At 49.8% G+C, this 20,584-nt stretch overlaps 1 protein-coding gene across 10 annotated transcripts in view; it reads right to left on the bottom strand.

Annotated features, from left to right (window-relative positions):
• MAPK8IP3 (mitogen-activated protein kinase 8 interacting protein 3) overlaps window positions 1–20,584 on the bottom strand; it is a 43,382-nt gene that overhangs the window by 1,850 nt on the left and 20,948 nt on the right. For 2 of the 10 annotated variants that reach the window (XM_084761612.1, XM_084761616.1), the window contains 26 exons: window positions 20,053–20,197; window positions 16,562–16,808; window positions 15,684–15,786; window positions 14,346–14,464; window positions 10,345–10,356; window positions 9,630–9,647; window positions 8,478–8,535; window positions 7,952–8,104; window positions 7,331–7,412; window positions 6,399–6,529; window positions 6,187–6,243; window positions 5,929–6,099; window positions 4,978–5,104; window positions 4,349–4,444; window positions 4,086–4,244; window positions 3,390–3,555; window positions 2,468–2,650; window positions 2,201–2,390; window positions 1,965–2,084; window positions 1,798–1,878; window positions 1,648–1,715; window positions 1,353–1,501; window positions 1,019–1,190; window positions 540–653; window positions 374–412; window positions 75–254 (listed from right to left, as the gene is read on the bottom strand). In XM_084761612.1, coding sequence (XP_084617738.1) covers window positions 75–254; window positions 374–412; window positions 540–653; window positions 1,019–1,190; window positions 1,353–1,501; window positions 1,648–1,715; window positions 1,798–1,878; window positions 1,965–2,084; window positions 2,201–2,390; window positions 2,468–2,650; window positions 3,390–3,555; window positions 4,086–4,244; window positions 4,349–4,444; window positions 4,978–5,104; window positions 5,929–6,099; window positions 6,187–6,243; window positions 6,399–6,529; window positions 7,331–7,412; window positions 7,952–8,104; window positions 8,478–8,535; window positions 9,630–9,647; window positions 10,345–10,356; window positions 14,346–14,464; window positions 15,684–15,786; window positions 16,562–16,808; window positions 20,053–20,197 — 3,140 coding nt within the window. Of the gene's footprint in view, window positions 1–74; window positions 255–373; window positions 413–539; window positions 654–1,018; window positions 1,191–1,352; window positions 1,502–1,647; window positions 1,716–1,797; window positions 1,879–1,964; window positions 2,085–2,200; window positions 2,391–2,467; window positions 2,651–3,389; window positions 3,556–4,085; window positions 4,245–4,348; window positions 4,445–4,977; window positions 5,105–5,928; window positions 6,100–6,186; window positions 6,244–6,398; window positions 6,530–7,330; window positions 7,413–7,951; window positions 8,105–8,477; window positions 8,536–9,629; window positions 9,648–10,344; window positions 10,357–14,345; window positions 14,465–15,683; window positions 15,787–16,561; window positions 16,809–18,568; window positions 18,694–20,052; window positions 20,198–20,584 lie in introns of those variants that run through there. The other 8 variants (XM_084761618.1, XM_084761620.1, XM_084761614.1 and 5 more) reach the window with 5 other exon arrangements.

The following is a 20,584-nucleotide window of genomic DNA, read 5'->3' as shown; positions in this document are numbered from 1 at the left end:
TGTGGCCTTCTGAAAAGGTTATAGCTGTGCTACTATAGCACAGAGGGCAAAGTGGGTTGAGATCATCAGTGTACCTGGCACAGAGACAAAGAATTTGACAGCATCACGGTGCCCATGGAAGCAGAGCTGAGCCTGAGCCATGGAGCAGTAGGGGATGAAACTACTGGCAGCCTTGTCACTGTTGTCATCCCCATACACGTGGATGATGCCCCCGGGGCGAGTCCCCTCCCCAGATGTTGGGGATGTCTTGTTGGCTGGGAAAACAGGGACAAGAGGACAGGTCCAGTTTATTTTCAGCAGGCAGGTGGAGACAGTGAGTACAGGGGTATAGCAAATGCCCTAGGCCACAAGTGGCCAAATGCTGAGGACTTACCTCGGAGCCCCAAGAGCTGGCCTCGATGCAAGACCACAGCTGGGGAGGAGAGAGAAAGGAAGGCTGAGCTTGGCCAGAGAAGTGGCTCCCCAGCCCACCTACTCTGGGGACTCTTTAGCATTGCTGCTGTTTGCTTAATAGGTGTCCTCCAGGGTTGGGAACTTACTCTCAGTTAAGGGGATGGAGATGACAACCCCATTGCCAGTGCCCACCCACAGACGGTTGCCTGCAATGAGTAGGGCTGTGATGCGCACGAAGGAGAAGCCCAGCTTGCCAGTACCTGGGTGGGACAGGAAGAAGGGTCAATGCATCAGTGATGGGTGCCCAGGTGTGTTGCCCAGCGTATCCCCTAAAGTAGTTTTTTAAATTTATTTCTGGTTTTTTGAGACGAGGTTTCTCTGTGTAGCCTTGGCTGTCCTGGACTCGTTTTGTAGACCAGGCTTGAACTCACAGCAATTGCCTGCCTCTGCCTCCTGAGTGCTGCACCACTGCCTGGTTTAGCATCTTTATTTTATATTGAGGCAGGCTCTCAGCTAGCCAAGGGTGGCCTCGAACCTGACAGTAATAACCGTGAGCTCCTGCTCCTCCTGCTTCTACCTCCCAAGTGCTGAGATTATAGGCATGTGCCCACCACGCCTGACTCACCCAGCATCTTGCTAACATAAGGCTCAATGTCCACATCCTGCAGGTGCTGGTGGGTGTGAGCGTGGTAGAGCCGAAGGGTGGAATCCAGGCGAATAGAGACCCATACTCCATCACCGATCCAGGCCAGCTGTCGCACCTGGCTTTCCCGCCTTGGGTGGGCATCAAATGATTTCTGTGGGATAACAATAGCAGCGAGACAACAGAGGTAGGAAGTGGGAAGGTAAGGGCTTTCTGTGATGTGATGCAGGGCCCACATTAATGACAGACAGCCTGTCCCAACCTCCAGCCTGGCAGAAGCCCCTCCACACTCTGGAAGTTATTGGCTAGCACTTGCCTCGATCTGCATTGTCTTGGGCTGGATGACATGCACTTTGTTCTTGTAGCCACACCAGACTCGGTCATCCACAACAGCCATGCAGCGGATAGAGTGGTGTGGGTGGCCCAGGTCCATTAGGTGGTAGTTGCTCAGGTCCCATTGGCCATCTACAAAGAGGGCAGGACACCTGCTCAGGTCTGGCTAGGGTCTATCTCTGTTCACAAGGTTGGTGTAGACCCATTGCCAGGTGCAAGATGGACCCAGGGACCCAGGAACCCCTAGAACTGTCTGTGCAAGGGCCACTAGGCCTTACCCTCGCCACGATGGAAGATGGCCAGGGTCCCATCTGCAAGAGCTACCAGCACTCGGCCTTTGACATGCCTGGAATGGTAAGTTAGTGAGGTAGGCTGGGGTTGCTGGGCCCTTGGATCCCTGACCCCACCCCTCAGTAGGGGCCACATACACCAGGCTCAGCACAGAGTCTTTTAGCTTGATGGAGTGCAGACACTTCTTCCAGTTGGCTACCGCTGAATGCACATACAGCCTGCACGAATGCAAATGGGCAGAGTTTACATGGCTCCGTGAACGCTCCCAGCACATCCCATGTCTTGTATCTTTGGCTTTACCTACCAGCCATTCTGGGCTCCTAGCCACATGGTGGGTGCAGCACTACTGGTGACTGCTGAGGGTTCCCCACTGGGCTCTACTTGAGGCTGTACAGTGCTGCCATCGGGCTCTGGCCCGTTTGCACTGCAAAAGGAATGGTAGCTGTAGCTGCAGTGTGCGCCACAGAAGCATATGCCTGGTCCCAGATCACTTTCACCATTCTCCCCTCTGCTCATCTGACCATACCCAAGAGAGCCTACCTGGCACACTGGGTGCTGGGGGGTGGGGTGGGTGCCGGGTCAGTGAAGACATGCTCTGTGAGGGGCCCGGGCCGAACTGTTGTTGCTTCTGGCTCACTGGGACCAGGGTCTGGCACCTCTGTGGCTTCTGTGGCTTCTTCTGTGGATTGGGATGGATTGACCTTCCCATTGGCAGTGGCTGCCACATCCCCTGTGGAAAGAGGAGTAAGTCTGGCAAGGCAGGAAAAGAGTAAAGTGGTGATAAGGAGGAGATCATCTAGGACTCACCCTGCCCCTTGTCCAGCACTGGAGTGTCTCCTCGGGAGGAACAGTTGCTACGTGGTACATTGCAGCGGGTAGCACACCCCACCAAGGTGATGCCAGCCAGCACACCGTCAACACCTGAGTCTTCAGGGTTGACATCACTGTCCAGGAACATCTCCCCAGGGGGATAGTCACTGTCACTGGCCGCTGGGAGAAAATTTCCAGTCCATCAGTACAACATCACAATGCCAACCCAAAGTTCCATCTCAGTGTGGAAAGGGGGAGATAGGAGCTACCTGGCCCTCTGGGGACATCCACTCTCAGGCAACTGTAAGTCAAGCTTATAGGTCAAAAGGAACTGAGATTTTTTTTTTGTTGTTTTTTGTTTTTTTTTTTTGAGACAGGGTCTCTCTGTGTCCTAGACTTGGCTGTCCTAGACTCACTTTGTAGACCAGGCTGGCCTCGAACTCACAGAGATCCGCCTGCCTCTGCCTCCCGAGTGCTGGGATTAAAGGCGTGCGCCACCACCGCCCGGCTTAAGGAACTGAGATGTAATACTCTGTTTCATCATGTGAAAGATCCAGAAGAACTCTAGGGAGTAGAGGCCATCTCAGCACAGAGGTGAGGTTTTCAAGCAGAGACCGGCAGGGCCCTCAGCACTATCCTAGGGCTGGGCTAATAGGTCATGAAGTTGCTGCTGAGGAGTGAAACCAGGACCTTGGCCTGTACTCTGGAGAGCATCCTCTTGGACACATGAAGGAAGATAATTTGACCCATTTTCTACTCACATTCCTAGCAGGTCTCTAGTCCTTACTTACTCAACATCCCAGTCCTACCTGGCTGAAAAGGAAGAGCTACCCGCCTCAAGCACCAGTTTTGCATGGCAGTCCACAGGCAGCAAATACCTGCTGTTGGACAGCACCTGGTAATGGGAGGCCCAGCTTACCAGGAATGCTGGAGATACACAGGACGTGGGCATTGCAGACTGTGAACTGATCCACAACAGTGCCTGGTTGGTTGGCATCAATGATCACCACTTTGCTGGTGGCCAGGGTGCTGGTGAGGATCCATACCCGACTGGAGGTAGCCTCTGCCTCAGGGGCCTCCTTTGCCTGTTTCAGAATATATGGGGGGTGGGGAGGGGGCGGGTAACCAAAGCTGGTGCCTGACCTTGCTATCGACATAAGCCAGGAAATCTCTGGCACTTCCCAGGAGCGAGCCTTGAATATAGATAGCACCAATGGATACAGTTATCTTCCCCTGCAGCCTACAGAACCATGTCTTGATGGTTCATTCCCAAGAAGAAGCTATGAATTTGGAGAGGCTACTTTCCTGGCCCCTAAGTCAAGCTGTGACTGCTCTGGGCTTCATTGCAAATCACTGGGCCTCTCCTGTGAGCAGCAGCCTCCTGCTGCCTTCTTCTCTGTACGATATAAGATAGCTCCACTGCTCCACAGGCAGGGAGGAAACCTGGACACAGAAAGGCAGCAATGGTATCCTGGATGCTGTAGTACCTGCTTCCTCTCATGGAGGAAAAGGGAAGCACTGTCACCAAGGTGTGATCACTTCTAGCCAGCATCTGCAGGGAAGTGTCTAGAGACTCTACGTAGGGTAAAGCCACACTCTTGACCAACACACTGACCTTCTTCTTCTCAGGTGATGGGTGGCTACTCTTGGGCTCGCCTTCTACTTCGCGGTCGCAGGTCAGAGGGTCTCGACCTGGCGCGGGCTTGGGTCCATTACTTGAGTCCTCTTCATTTGGTTTCCACCCGCTCAGGTTGACACCGGCAGCACACCAAAGCTGCAAGGGCAGGGCTGTGGGGTCTAGGTGCACTGGCTCCTCAGTGGCCTCCCTGGGGCTGCAGCAAGGAGACTACCCTTTGCCCAGGGTTCCCTTGTGCTCACCTTCATTGTGGGGTCCTTCTCCACCAGAGGGCGGCAGTATACAGGGACAGGCACATTTTTCATCCTGGTGTCTTCCTGGCCTCCATTTGGGCTTAGCTGCAACAGAAGAGAAGTGCTGTGGAATGAGGCCAAGGGAGACAGCTTGGCCTTCAGCAGCCTCCATCAGGTGTCGGTGTACGCAGTGCATTGGGTCTGGCCCTCCTGGCCCTCTGTGCTGCTTAGTTTTTGTCAACTTGACACAAGCCAGAATCAGCTAGGAGGAGGGAACCTCATAGTAGGCATGTATGTGGGAGATACCACACTGGGTAGGTGGTCCTGGGTTGTATAAGGAAGCAAGTTGAGTATGAAATGGAAAACAAGCCAATAAACAATGTTCTCCCATGATTTCTGTTTCAGTTTTCCGTGTGATGGAAGTGTAAGTCAAATAAACCCATTCTTCGCCCAAGCTGGTTTGGTGAGTGTTTTATCAGCAACAGAAAGCCAATTAGAATTACCCTCAGAGCTACAGAGGGGAGCAGCAGGGGGGAGATGGTGCCTCCTGGGTCTGCACGACCACTATGTTGGGCTTTGGTGATGCCTCCCTCATAGCACCCTCTCCATACATGAATGCCACCCTCCGTCCCAAGTACCTGCTTGTACTTGGCAGGCAGGCTCCACCCACAGGCCTGCAGCCTCCCGTCGTCATTGCGCACATGCTCACGAACCTGGCGATACTGCTCCCGCTTCTGCTCCCGCCGGGCAGAAGAGGTGCAGTCACTGGGTGAGAGGAATGACAGGTTACATGTGTTCCAAGTGCGCAGTCTGTGTGAGGCTGGGGCACCACAGTTCCACCGTCTTCCTGGTAAAGTTTACCATGCCTCACAGCCTGCCTGATTCTGCCCTTACCTTTTCTGGGGCAGGGGATACTATTTGACCGAAGGTAACTTTTCCCAATTATGCTGCAATTACATACTTATGGGGTGGGACCCTGTGCTTAAGAGGTCATTTCTAGGGGCTGGAGAGATGGCTCAGAGGTTAAGAGTACTGGCAGCTCTTCCAAAGGTCCTGAGTTCAATTCTCAGCATCCACTTGGTGGCTCACAATCATCTATACTGAGATCTAGTGCCCTCTTCTGGTGGGCAGGCATACATGCAGGCATAACATTGTATTCTTAATAAATAATTAAAAACAAAACAAAACAAGGAGGTCATTTCCAGCTGTTCTGGGGCCTGTTCTATTGCGGGGCACTGGGGCTTTCAGATGGCAGCAACTGCAGTGTAACCTAGGTGAGATTATCAGTGGTTACCTAAGGTGGCACAGTGGAGGTAGGAGTACTGTAGGACCCAGCATAGTCTTCAAAGACTAAAAGAATGGTCCCTAGGAACTGCAGTCCCTGCCAAAGGCACTCACAGAACCTGAGCACTAGTTCTTGGTGGGGTAGTGAACCTTGAGAGCAACTGTCACCTTTCCTGCTCTTGAAAGCTCCTGTCCCATAGTGCAGCCACTGTGCTCTCCAACTTCAAGTATGGAGTGGATAGGCTTAGGACACCTGACCCCCTCCCCTTAGAAGGCTGGAGGAGCAGGGGTCTGGGGACACCCACTCATCAGGGAAGAACTCCAGGGGTCTGCTGCCGGCTGAGATCTGGCACATGGCATGGCTGCGACGCTGGCTGAAGCCGGCTGTGGTGGGTGACTTGTAGTGAATGTTCACAGACGGGTAGGATCGTTTGGCCGGAGGGGGGCTGGATGAAGAGCTGAAGAGGCGGCTGAAGCTGCCATGGAGACGCAAAGAAGTGAGCCATGTGTGGAGCAACAACAGGCTGACGGAAGCCTCTCCCTCCCTAGAGCACCACACTCACAACTGCCAGATAGTGGACTTCTTCTTTTCCTGGACAGATGGGTGTTCCCTTGATGCTCTGCAGGGAAGAATGAAGGAGGAGCTGACCCTCTGGGGAAAGGATGTGTAATAGGAGCCAAAGCCCATGGCCTGCTATACTCCTACAACCCCAGTGCAGGAAACACAGATCCAGGCAGAGCCATGACCTCACTGGGGAAGTGCAGAGGGGCACACCTGATCATTTCAGTCCACCGCACGGCCTCCTGCAGCTCCATTAGTCGTTCCTTGTACTGGTTGCGTTCCATGAGCACTCGGGCCATCTCCACCCTTGTGAAACGCCGCCGCTGGGCCATGGGGATTTTGTCCTGCAGAGGGGAGAACATGGTTCCACCAATGAGGACTAGCAGGACAGTCAAGCATATGTGGCTTCCTTCGTGGCTACCATCTAGATGGGGACATGGTTAGGAAGATCCAAGTGGAGACAAGTGATGGTGGGATGGGCATGGGAAGAGGGCCAGGGGAGCCTCTCCTAGAATACCCTCAGATGGAAGCTCTACACTATGCCCCAAATGGCTGCGAGATGAGTGACTACTCTGTTTTAGTTTTTTGTTGGTTTTGGTTTGTTTTGGTTTTTCAAGACAGGGTTTTTCTCTGTAGCCTTGGCTGTCCTGGACTCACTTTGTAGACCAAGTTGGCTTCAAACTCACAGTGATCCACGTGCCTCTGCCTCCCGAGTGCTGGGATTAAAGGCGTGTACCACCACGCCCGGCCGTGACTGCTCTGTTTTAAGGGACTCAGTTTGTCTAAAGGTGCTCTGATACAGAAGGGCAAACTGTGCTGGCCCAGGCCTCTGGCGAGAGGGAGAAGGTGCAGGCTCAGGGCTTGGTTGCACTGCCCAGGCTGCAGATATATAACCGCAGTGACTGGGGCTGCTTCTGTAGCCTCTTAGGTAACAGAAAAACCAGCTGGGACTACAGAAGGCATTAATGAGAAAGGGTAGAAATGTGACCCTGCCTCAGTCTAGGAATCTGCCAAAGGATGGTCTCAGTGGGAGGACATGCCCTGGGTTCAGAGGTCACAAGTGAGGGGGCCTAGAAGACTCAGCAAATCTAGGAAGGCCCACTATGCCCAGCCCACCCGCACCCACAGGTTAATAGCGGATATACCAATTCTGTAGAGAGAAGGCTGCTTACATCCTCCACCTCTTCTCTGGGCTCACGGCGGGCAATTGCAGCCTCTGACTTGACTCTGAAGGATGTGGGGAGAACAGCAGGTTATGAGTCCTGCCAATGTACTCTACAGCCCAGACATTTGGCTGCTCTAACCGAAATGGGGGTGATCCAAGCCCAAGAGGGAGTGAATCAAGCTATGCTGGTGGGCAGGCAAGTTCCACAGGCCTTCTCTGCATTGCCCCTCCCATCTCAGAGGGGCTAATGCAAGGTGCAGGATTTTCAAAGACCATGTGGCTTTGACCTTGGCTGATCAGAGGACTGTGGACAGAGGGGTGGGGTGCTCAAGTTGCCAGCAGTGCTTCATCAGCCCCGCATTCCTGAGTGAAGAATGCGGTGGGAGCTGTAGCTGAGGACTCTGTACCTGGTGAGGGCACAGAGGACTTGAGAGGAGACAAGCGGGTAGCTAGACAATGGGCATAACAAGTGTGCGCCTTCAACAGTTACTAGGTTACAACGTTACTAGGTGAAGGGGGGGGCTTCTGCTTTATTAAGGGCAGAGAGGAGAGGTGGCAGCTTGGGAACCCAAAGGGAAACCCAAGTCTCTGGGGTTTGTACCTTTTCAGCTCTTCTTCAAGCTCCTTGATTCGGTTCTCCAGCTTGACTTTGGCTTGCTTGGCTGCTTCCAGCTCACCCTTCAGCACCTCCTGCTCCCCTGACAGTTGGTCTACCTTGGCGATGAGGTCATTCTTCACCACATTCAAAGCATTTCTTTAAAGGGCAAAACAATGAAGGATTAGTGAGAGCTCATGTGCACACTTCTGTGACAAGGACTTCTATGTTTTCTTGTGAGACAGAGCTTTGCTATGTAGGCCAGGTTAGCTTCAAACTCATACTCCTGTATCTGCCTTTTAAATATGAAGAACACAGGCCTCAGACACATCCTGGTTTAGAATGAAAACACCTGTTTGACCCAGGCATTGAATGGCGCAGTCACCCTGACTGAAGGTTCCTTACAGTAAGCTTTTTTGAATAAACCACTCAGGAGTCCTCTGGGTTGTTTCCACTAGAGGTGATGATAACAGTCATGTTTCAGGGGTCATCCAGCCCCAGGTCGGGCCTGGCTGGTATAGAGGACTCTTACTTTGTTTCTAGAAGCTGTGAGTTCTCCAACAGCAGGTTTCCCACTTCTTTGCCCATTCCTGAAATGAAAGGTGAAGAGATTTCTTTTGAGCCTAGACAAGTGGACTTTGTTCCTACTACACCTGCCTCTGCCACAGAGTAACAACCTTCCTAGCCCTGGGCCTTGAGGTGGGAAGGGATAAGCATTTGATACTCCCACCTGCAGGGTAGTTGGGCGGCAAAAGGAGGGCAGTCAGACCAGAGTGGTCCCTGGCCTCATCTCTAGCCAACAGGAAGCCCTGGTCTTCCCTGGGTTCATATTCAGAGCCCCAGGATATTCCATCCAGCTAGCTCCTAGCAGAAAGTCAGCCTTGTAGCAGACCCTGGAGTAGCCCTGGGGAAGCCACTTTACCCCTTGCCCTTAGCTCTGACCCACTCCAACTCTATGATTTACCCAAAATAAACCAAGGCCTTTCAGCGCTACCCGCTAGTGAAGAAATGTTGGCACAGGGACAAAGCGCAGAGATGACAGCACAGTACTCAGAGAAAATGTCTGCTCCAAGGATGGTGACTTACTGCAGTTGCAGCCCTCCATGAAGTTACATGGAGGTCTGCTAGGACCTAGCCTAGGTAGTGGGGTCAGGAAGCATGGAGAGGGAGTGCATGTGAGGACAGGCGTTTTCATGGGGAACTGATACAGGCCTCTAGCAAAAGACTGAGTTCTCTAAATATACATCCTATAATCCCCAAAGCACCAAATTAAATTCTCATTTAGCCTTCCCCTGTATTTTTGTCTGAAACAGCAAAGGCATGGTAAAGTGTGGTCATAGGTCAGCCTGATGTCCTCTCTGACCTCCTTTGCTTCAAACAAGGACCGGCTTTCCCCTGGTAAGCTAAGAAGGAACACCAAGGTCTGGGCCCACGGAGCCTCTCAGAGACTGACAGTGGTTTATCCATGGTAACCAGTGGCTTGGAGGGAAGGCCACCTCCCACCCCAGCTGGAACAGAATGGAAAGATGGCACCTCACCCCAGGCCTGAGGTACCTGGAAACCCTGAAGCCCCACTCACTGCCATTGGCCCACAAAGCAAATGGCTCATGAAGCATGAGAAGATGTTGGACAGAGAGAGGCCAGAAAGAGAAAAACAGACACTTAAGCAGGGCCTTGGCCTTACCAAAAAAATCATCGCGCACTACGGGAGCATCCCAGTCCCACAGGAGACGGGCAACGGGGCGGGAGGAGGGAGAGAAAAGAAGCGTGTTAAGCCTATGTAGACAGCAAGGTGGGAGGTGTTGGGGACCACTTCTGGTTGGGTTAAAGTTTGCAGCAGAGGGGACAGGAGGGCAGATGGCGGGATAAAGCCAGGGATTCCTGTGAAATTTTACTTGTGGGCAACAGAGCAGCCAGCCAGAGGAAACCATATAATGAGAAGCTGTGGCCAGGAGGTTGGCTGCCACTGGATACACTAAAGGGACACAATTATAGGGGCAGGTGGGCCTTAGGCCCTCCAGTGCACAGCAGTTCAGCCTGGCTACCCTGATGGACTACACTTGGCAGGGGCCTCATGGAACCCTTAACTTCTGGGGTGGACTGTCTTAAGTTCCTAGTGGCCTTTTCAGCCTTGAAGATGGAGGTCACATATTAATAGCCTATCAGTGGCCAGTGGAGCAATGCCATCTGGGCATTTTGGGCAGCAGCAGGCTGGGAGCAAAGCGCATGGCTGTAGGAGCTAAGTGCCCGGGAGTAGCCAGACAGAAATCAGAGGTGTGCACAGCCCCTGGTGATACTCAGCGACAGGGGAGAGTCCCATGTGTATGTCCCACCCTACTCCAGCTGCTCTCCACAGTGGAAAGAGGGGACCACATGGAGACAGACAGAGAGACACATACCTGAGAACTCCCCTGGCACGCATCCAGTGAAGCAGAGACAGGAAAGGAAGCAACAAAAATCAATTGGTGACTGGAACCAACAATCAAAGAAATTCTTATTAAGAAAAAAAAAAAGCAACAAGGATTCAGCCATTCCTATGTTGATGGGCACAAAAAAACAAAACACTTCAGCAGTTCCAGGATACAACACATCCCATGGATATAGAAACCCTAAAGGGAGAGACCAAATGGAAATCCCTCCGTCTCCAAGGAACTTAGAGTACCCCAGTTCTTGTTTGGCTTTGCCAGAAATTTGTGGTACCCAGTGGTACACTATTGCTCAGCAGACCTCAACAATTCCTGTGAAGAGAAGGGCGCGTGTGTACAAAGGATACCAAAAAGGCCCTGGAGAGTGAACAGGCTGTGCTGGCAGTGCATGTAAGGAGGCCCTGACGTGTCACAGTGTGCATTTGAAGCTGGATTCAGGGGTCTCCTGTTTAGCTCTGTACTTACAGTAGAGGTAGAGAGAACAGGACCTTGAGTGAAGGACAAGAAGATGATAAGGGAGAAAGGAATCTATTGTGGAGAGAAAATAAACCAAAGCGTAGTGGGGGGCGGGGAGCACGGAGTGGTATGAACAGGCCTTACTGGGTACAGGCCTCTTCAGTACAGATTGATAGGGGAAATTGGGAGTGAAGTAGGAAAACATTTTTATTCTCCAATAAATTAAAGGAAAGAATTCTGTTCTAAGGAAAGCAGCATGAAAACCCACTTGATTTAATTAAAATAATGTTGGTCAGCCGGGCGTGGTGGCTCACGCCTTTAGTCCCAGCACTCGGGAGGCAGAGGCAGGTGGATCTCTGTGAGTTCGAGGCCAGCCTGAGTCCAGGACAGCTAGGGCTACACAGAGAGACCCTGTCTCGAAAAACAAAACAAAACAAAACAAAAAAGTTGGTCATAGAAATCCAAATATAGCACAGCACCATTCTGAAATGGTTTCCCTTTCCTCGCACCTCTCTAGATGAACATCCTATACTGTCCATCCTCCCAGGCAGGCGGTGTGCTGTCAGGGGACTCTAAGCTCTTCACCATTTACTCCTGACATACAAAAGGCACTCATCATTCTGTCCAGGACACATGGGTACAGGTGACCAGAGAACCTGTGGCCTATCTACCTCTTGCTCTACAGCTCCACACATGGAGCAGGGTAGCACCAGCTCCTGCTCTGCTCTACAAGACTGTAGTTGTTTCATTTTCACTGATCCAAAGCTGAGTGGTTTTTATGTTTGAGGTATCATCTGTGATTTTCTAAATTATCCTTTGCTAATTTTCTACTGTACTTTATTTGCCTCAATAGTAAAGAACACATACACTTTCTTGTCCTTTTCTTTTGTTGAATGTTGGGGACCAAATTGGCTCCTGTGAGGATCTGTGCTACCACTGAACTGTACCTCTAGTACACACATACACACAGTCACATGCATGGACATGTGGTGGTTTTGGTAATGCAGAGATCTGGCTTATGGAAATACTCTCCTGAGAAATTCTCAGCTCCACTGCCCTTGTCATTTTGTTTAAATATTTGATCAACGTAGAATTAATTTCTCTTTTACGGCCTAAGATCAGACCACCATTTTGTGAGACTATGGAGTGAAGTTCATTTTTGTCCAGAGAGTTCTGACTCATCCTCTTACAGTGTGTCCAATTCTCAAGGATAGCTGTTTCTGGACATCTAGGTGCGTCCCTACACGGTGCAGTCTGCTACAGAAGGAAGGAATCTCACAATGTGCATCAGAGTGAGACAGGTTGGGTCTGCATGCCACAGTGGGGATTCCTCAAGCAGGAGAACTACCTGACTTCTCTGCGCATCAGTTTCCTTACAATCTCCTTACCATGGTGCATGGTGTGATGTTCCAGGAAACAGTGCAGGCTGAGGATAGCATGACATCCTAAACATCCGTTCTATAACATGTTTTCCTCAGCATTTCTGAAGCCTTGCATGTACATATGTAGGGGGTTCTAAACAATAGCTGGCATGTTATAGCTTAATTGGGGGCTTGCTTATGTGTTTATTATCTGTCTGTCTGTCTGTCTGTCTGTCTGTCTGTCTATCATCTCCACCGCAGTTTCTCGTCCCTCCTCTCCTCCTAGCCCTTCCCAACCACTCCTCCCACACACACTTTTTTTTTTTTTTTCCAAAACAAGGTTTCTCTATGTTATCTTGGCCGTCCTGGACTTGCTTTGTAGATCAAGCTGGCCTTGAACTCACAGCGATCCACCTGCCTCTGCCTCCAGAGTGTTGGGATTAAAGGCGTGCGCCACCATGCCCAGCTTCACCCCCGTTTTAAAACTCAGCTTCTTAAAGTAGTGTGTGTTACAACTGCTGGTGTCTTACGTTTGATACATACAGTGTGTGTCAGGGCAGACACCTTTTACTACCTTCAGTGCTAAGATACATGGAGCTGAAAGCCAGGCCTTCTGAACAGGGGCTCACCACTGTAATCCCTGCTGATGATCCAAAGCAGCATTTACCTCATGATTTAAGACTGTGTTTGTGAAACCAGGCACGGTGGCGCACGCCTTTAATTTCAGCACTCAGGAGACAGAGGTAGGCAGCAGATCTATCTCTGTGAGTTGGAGGCCAGCCTGGTCTAAAAAACGAGTTCAGGACAGTCAAGGCTACACAGAGAAACCCTGTCTCAAAAAACCAAAACAAAAAACAAAAAAAGAAAAAGAAAAATGAAAAAAATATGATGTTTCTGAGAATACAGCATCATTCCCTTTCCTGACGGTGAGATGCTGAGAGACCTGAAGAAAATAGATAAGTAGATGTGTCTCTACAGGCACATAAGTTGCTCAAGTGTGCTTATTCACTGTATCTTACTAACTGTGCCATACCATCTTGTTTGTTTGTTTTTTCAAGACAGGGTTTCTCTGTGTAGCCCTTGGCTGTTCTGGACTCTCTTTGTAGACCACGCTGGCCTCGAACTCACAGAGAACTGCCTACCTCTGCCTTCTGAGTGCTGGGATTAAAGGTATGTGTTACCATGCTCAGCACCATACCATCTTTAAAACCACAAGTGTCTGTAGCCACAGGCCAGGACAACCCTTGAGTGTGTAGCTAAGTAGAGTAGACGGACCCCAGCTCATTCCTCTAGAACCTGGTCACCATAGTAAGTCATTTGTCACAGTACTTAACAGACTGTACAGTATTGAGTCCTGCCTGAGTTCCTTATGGCCATCTGACTTCCTGTTTACACAGACACACACACACACACACACACACACACACACACACACACACACACACACACACACTGTTCCATAGAAATGACAGCACAACACATAGGGAAGGATACATCTTTGCTGTGGCAGAATAAGACTCTGCTGCCACCTCCCCAGAGCACACTCATCACTTTGTTTGTCTGCAGCTATAGTGCCAGTTACATAAACTCATAGCCTGGTCACCAAAAACCCCTCACAGACCATCCCCTGTGCTGCCATGTCTCTGAACCTGCTCACCCTTCACTTGATGATGGTCTTGCTTTATCTGATTGTGAGATGGAAGCCCTGGCTTGAGCCTGTGGAGCAATAAGAAGCAGCAGCGGAGCCCTATACATCCTGCTTAGAACTGGATGTGGCAGCCTGTGGGAGAAGCCTGTCCCTTTCCCGGCAAGTAGAGGGACAGCCCTGCAGCCACCAGGAATGACGGCCGTGGGTCTGTCCTTGGGTGGGTATAACAGAGCAAGGTATTTCCCATTACAGGGTGTGGGCCCTACTCCTAGGGACATCCAGTGGATACCAAATGCCAGCAGTATGTCTCTGTGAACAAATTAAAAACCATAAACTGAGGACTTTCGGGAAAGTTCATAGGATGAAGAATTTACCTTAGTAATATTATGAAATAAAAATCCTCAGCCCAAAGGACCATAAATCTTTTCCTTCATTGTAAGTAAGTAGGTCAATAAAAAGACCAACAGAGCCCAGGTGCCAAGCAGTCATGGGAGATAGGCTGTGTTTACCTAGGAGGTCGGCTCCCTCATCCACATCCCCGATGACCTCAGACCCCGCTGTAGATAGTTCATGATACAGGGAGTCAGTGTTGATGCCAAAAGCTTTGTTCACAATTCCCTGGGTCGGGCTGTTGGGATACACACAGAAAGAGGAGTTAGGAACAGCACTGCTGTACCACCTGACAGCAAACCTCCAAGCTTGTATTAGGGTCTGCAACTGAAATGTCTCCAAAAGCCTGGATACTAAAAGCCCATGGTGCAACTTTAGGAAGTAGACCTCAGGGGGAGGAACTGAGGTTGCAGAGGGTATGATCAAAAGATCCTAGTAAGGACCCTAGCCTCTCTCCATCCCCAGGACTCCACAAGTAAGCAGTTCTTTCACCGTATCCTTCCCTCATGATATACTGTGTTACCACAGGCCCAAAGGCTAAAGCACTGAAACTTCTAAAGCTAGGAGTCAAAATTAACCTTTCTTCTTCTTCTCCTCCTTCTCCTCATCATTTTTTTTTTTTTTATGTACATTAGTGTTTTGACTGAATGTATGTGTGTGAAGAATGTCATATCCCCTGGAACAGGAATTACAGAGTGTTGTGAGCTGCCATGTAGGTGCTGGGAATTGAACTCTGGTCCTTTGGAAGAGCAGCCAGTTAACCACTCTTAACCCCTGAACCACTTCTCCAGCCCCGGGTTTTTGTTTTTTTAATACTTATTTATTTATATACATGTATTGGCATGCAAGCTCTATCTTCTTGCTCACCAGCATAGATGGTTGTGAACCACCATGTGGTTGCCAGGAATTGAACTCAGGACCTCTTGAAGAGCAGACAGTGCTCTTAATCCCTGAGCCATCTCTTCAGCCCTATTTTTGGTGTTTCAAGACAAGGCTTCTCTGTGGAGCCTTGAACTCAGAGAGATCACCTGCCTCTGCCTCCCAAGCACTGGGTTAAAGGCATGCACCACCACTGCCTGGCTAATCTTTTTTTTTTTTTTTTTTGAATAATTTATTTAACTTTATTTTATGTCATTGGTATATGGGTGTCAGATCGTTTGGAACTGGAGTTACAGACAGTTGTGAGCTGCCATGTGGGTGCTGGGAATTAAACCTGGGTCCTTTGGAAGAGAAGATAGTGTTCTTAGCCACTGAGCCATCCCTCCAGCTCAATCTTTCTTATTTTTAAATAGATAATTTCAAGAATTTTTTCACAGGGATAGGAAGCTGACTGACATACCTGTTCACTGACAACCCTGCAATGTGGGTGCAGACATGACTGGGATATGATAATGATATCCCCCATACACACTTCTAAAGCACACTGAATCCCTCATCCAGCCTGGCTGTATGAGCACCTGCTTCCTGTGCGGTCCAGACGGGTTTCCGGACACACATCCAGCTCTGGGGTAGAGTCGATAATGTCCTGAACATCAGACCACTCATCACTGCTGCCCATACCTAGTACAGAGCACAGAAACCTGGGGTCAGGGGACAGCCTGAAAACTTCTGCCCTATTGACAAAGGCTTCCTAAGCCTGCATCTACAGAATCCACACACTAGTCTTCTCTAGTTACGACTGTCAAAAAAGGGTTCTCCCTATCCCAGTGAATGGACGCTCCAGCCTTTGGGAGTCTAGAGAGGAAGCCCAACCCACTCCCTGCTTGCCCTGTGGAACATTTGGAACCTGGGTCTCTTTCTCTGTTTCTTTCTCTGTTTCTCTGTTTCTCTGTTTCTTTCTTTCTTTCTTTCTTTCTTTCTTTTAAAATTTGAAACAGAGTCTCATGTCCATAGGCTGGTCTTGAACTCCTGTTCCTCCTGCCTCTACATCCCAAGAGAGGGAATTACAGATGTGTGCCACCATATCCAGCTTGGAGTCTTGTCTTTAAGGAAGTGATCAAGGTTAAATGAGGCTACATGGCTCACCTCACTCAACTGGGCTCCTTACGAGATCAGGACAAACATACTGTGAGGACACTGGGAAGTGGCTCTAAGTACAGGAAGGACCTCAGAAGAGACTGCCTGTACCTTGGTCATGGTCTTCCTACCTCTAGGACAGCTATTTAAAACTGCCTACCTGTGGTATTTGCCATAGAAGCCTTAGCCATTATATCTGCTCAAGCTAAAACCCAAAGAGAAAGAAACACCTCTTAGGTGTAGGCGGAAGAGGTGACAGTGAGCAGCAGGTGCATGGCCTCCCCAGGGGTGGGGCTGTGGCACTGGACAGACTACATACCGATACTGACGTTCCGCATTTCTTGGGTGACCTGAACTTCCATGTTACGGCTGTTGCGCTTCTCTCGGGCCCGCTTGTTGTTCTTTGTGACACTGCCATAGTCCCCCAGCGGCTGTAGGCTCTCGTTGAGTGGTGTGACTGCTGCTGAGGGCACGGAGGATGTGGGTGTGTTGGACTTGGTCCCTGTGGTACTGGGCGTTGCAGCTGCTGAGGACTGGCCTGACTCAGACATCTCATCGTTTGGACACTAAAGCCAAACAGAGGAAGGAGGAAGAACATCATAGTAGGTCATGGTGCTATGGTTAGCGGGGTTGCAGAGGCCCCATTGCTCTACTTCTCTGCCACGGGGCTATAACTGAACAACACTGTGCCCACCTGTAGAGGCAGGAGTCTCCTTTTGGCCTAGTTACTCCTGAACAATGAATGATGCTCACCCATAGCTGCCTCTGACTTCTCAGAAGCCACCACCTCATTGAATGGAACTTTCAGCTTATACCTGCCATAGGATAGTCCAGCACCATCATGAGTGATATGATGCTACACAGAGGACATAGTGGAAGACACAGTGGGTAGCCTGTGCAGTTGTGGGCTGGTTAGGAACCAATGACAGACTAGCATGGGCAAAGGGTAAGAAATTTGGTACCTGGCACTGGGTGGCCAGGTTGTGCTGTACACTAAGCTACGACAGTACTACCCCCTTGTACCAACTGTAGGTCACAAACACTCAGCCCTGGCTGAGGACAGTGGCAGAAAAGGACACAGTATTTCTCTGACTCTGTGGCTGGGACCTCCACTAAGCAGATCCTGAATGTTTTTCTAACACTTCAGCAGAAACAAAGTTTAGCCCTGAGCAGCAATGCAAATTCCGCTTTAATAAAATGGACACTGTTCTGTAGAAAACTCAGACTCTTACAGAAGCCAGCTGCTAACTTTACAAATTTTATGAGGGGAAAAAGGCACTCAATTGAAGGTTATAAAAGAGGGAGCAAACACTTTCTTCTTGTGCTCTTTCTTGATAAAAATATTAGACAGTCTAAATAAAAACGGTTCCCAAACATTCCTCTACTAACTAATATTGACAGATGTATATGACATGTGATTCTAGGTAGGTGCCCTGGTCATTCCAGGCAGCAGATGGCCTTCAGACCCCTTTGCTTCTCTCTTACGAGGGCCAAGGAAGATGACTAAACATATCAGGCATGCACTGTAGTGGGTTCCAGAGTTCTGGGACAGAACTGTCACTGCTGGGCTCTAGCATGAATCTCTCAGTAATGGAGATAGTCATGTCTTAAAAGACAAGTTCTGGTTTTATCTACCAAGCTGCTTTATTCCTATACAAGCAATTGTATAGGAAGTGTTGGGCAAGGAAGGACAGCTCTTTTGTCAGAATTCGATGGCTTTCCTGGCATCAACTGAGTTGTGACCAAGGCTGCAGTTCTGGCCCACAGCCAAACACAACTCAATCCTAGCCAGTAGTGGTGAAGCAAGAGCCCTTCCACCAGCACACAGTCTGCCCATCTTGGAAACAGCTCTGTAATAAAATTCTAGCTTTGCATCTGGATCCAGCTTCTTCCCAATATAAGGGAGAAACACTTTCCCTTCACATTCTTGTGAGTGCCAAAAGAGGTGAGCATGATTCATATGGGGCCTTTGAGATGTAGCTCTCAAAAGACTTGTGCTTGCCTCTCTTCAGAGCCATCCAGGTGCCTTCCAGACGTAGACCTCTGCTGCTGCAACCCAGTAAAGGACAAAAAGAAAAAAGAAAAAAGAAAAAAAAAAAAGAAAGAAGGAAAAGAAACTCCAAGCAGGACAGGAAGAAGCCAGGGGAATGAGTCTCACTCATTTCTAGACCTCCTTCCTCAGTGTCCATGTGCTTCTGCCTATTGTGACCCTTTGATAAAAATGGGGGCATTTTGCCCTCTGGCTGTGCCTCCCCCAGTGTCCCGGCTCTATTATCCTACAGGGCCGCACTTACCCAGGGGATACACCCCCCTGGCCACCACTTACCTAGGGCAAACCTCTCAACCTCCTAAACATCAACGGGGAGCAGTGACCTCCAAATGTATTGCAAAGAACCCACACTCTTAGCGGTCATTCCTCACCATGAGTAGCCACAACTGTTTGGTTAAAACACTACAGTATATAAAAACAAAAAACAAAACAAAAACAAACAAAAATTAAGAAATTAGAAAAACCTTAAAATTTGGAGCATGAAATAAAAAGAACTTAATGTATTAATTACTCTTTTAAAAATAAAAAAAATCAAATAAAACATACAATAAACTAAAACACAAAACATTGTGGTTTAAGAGAGAAAAGCAGTTTCAGACAACATAGAAGAGACAGAAGGGACATGGTGAGAAGAAGAGCTGGTAAAGCATGGGCCGCAGTGGGTGCCTGGAGCCCGGCGGGGTCAGGCATAGGCTCCCACGGCCTTCTGACGTTCTTGTAGTGTCTGCAAATGCTTAAGGGGAAGCCTTCTCACAAGTCTGGTGTGAGGGAGAGTGAGGAGCAAGTGAGTGAGCATGAAAAGCTGGCATAACGGCAAGGCCATAGCTAGATGGCTAGGGACAGCAGAGCTCTTACGGGTCTTACTGCCTTCTCCTCAAGGCACACACCCCGGCAGGACAGTGGGACAGGGCACCAGCACCTCTGTCTTGCAGATATACTCATTGCCTAAAACAAGAGTACAAGCAGTGGGCCACTTTCTGACAGAGCTGGAAGCACATAACAGCCCCTGCAAGCAAGCTGGACACAGGCAGGACAGTCGGCCAAGAGCAACAGCAGGAAATTTCAGAAGTCCTGGGCCCCGCATCCACCAAGTCCAGAGGCTCAAGAACATGTGTCCCCCAATTCCCTGGGAACTTTTCACCAGTCCCAGGGGTCCTCCTCCATCCCAGGAAGGCAATCTCCCTTATCTGGCAATGTTTCACCTGCCTCTAGGCCGTCTAAACACACAGCCCCCTTGTACAGAAAGCAACCTGGAGCCCTGAATGAATAACCTGACCTTTGCTGGGCTCCATGTTTGGGGTGAACACCTGTGGGTGGCAGCATCGCCCTTCTCAGCTTGTGGCTAAGGAACTACAGCCAAAGACAAGCAGAAAAGAGCCCAAGGCAAGAACCATCTTACGATTTATGCCTCAGACTCTAGACACTGAGGGCGTTCTGGCTGGACTCTAGCCAGAGATAGGCATGTATTTGGGGATATGTTCTGGTTGTAGCTACGTTCAGCCTTAATAGACATGGCTTCCTTGGCTGCAGAGTGGCCTGAGGAACAAAGGGAGCTAGCCTGGACTCACAGGTGCTAGTGTGAGGTCAAACAGAGCAGGAAGCTCATTCCTCCTTATAGCCCAGGTCTGTTTGTCTTTCTTTGCCTCATGCCAGGGGATGGGGGACTAACTCAGGGAAAACAGCAAAGACTGGAGTCCCCTGAATGGACATGGGGATATCAGTAGTTTAGGGGACCCTCACTACACACACGGCTACAAAACCTGGTAGCTGGAGCTGGACTGCAGCTGGCCGAGGTCACTCAGGTGCCAGTGGTCCCCCGCAGGCACGAGCTTGCCCCCCATCTGTGCACGTACCATGCCATCAGCCAGGGGGAAGACATTCAGAGAGGTGGGACGCTCCTTCCTGCTGCAGTAGAAAAGAGGTAAGCACAGGAGTAGACGGTTAGGTTGTGCTAGGGGAGAATCAAAAGCCCATTTCTTGACAAAGAGATAGATAAGATCTGGTGGATGGCGATGCTTAAAGCAGCATTCTGTACCCAGCCACTAAGTATCACTTCCACACATTCGAGAGCTATTCCTTAATTAGGAGTCATGTACTTCCCCCTTCCATCATGCTCTAATTTAACATTTTTATTTAGTTTAATTTTGAAAAAAAATTTATTCTTTGTGTATGGTTGCTTTTGCCTACGTGTACATCCGTACACGCATGCCTGGTGCAATGGAGGCCAGAAGAAGGCACTGGATTCCTGAAACTGGAGTTACATACAGATGGTTGTGAGCTATCATGTGGGTG

Source organism: Acomys minous, assembly GCF_964271855.1.
Source record: "Acomys minous genome assembly, chromosome: 16".
NCBI lineage: Eukaryota > Metazoa > Chordata > Mammalia > Rodentia > Muridae > Acomys > Acomys minous.
This window is presented reverse-complemented; position numbering and strand designations above follow the sequence as displayed.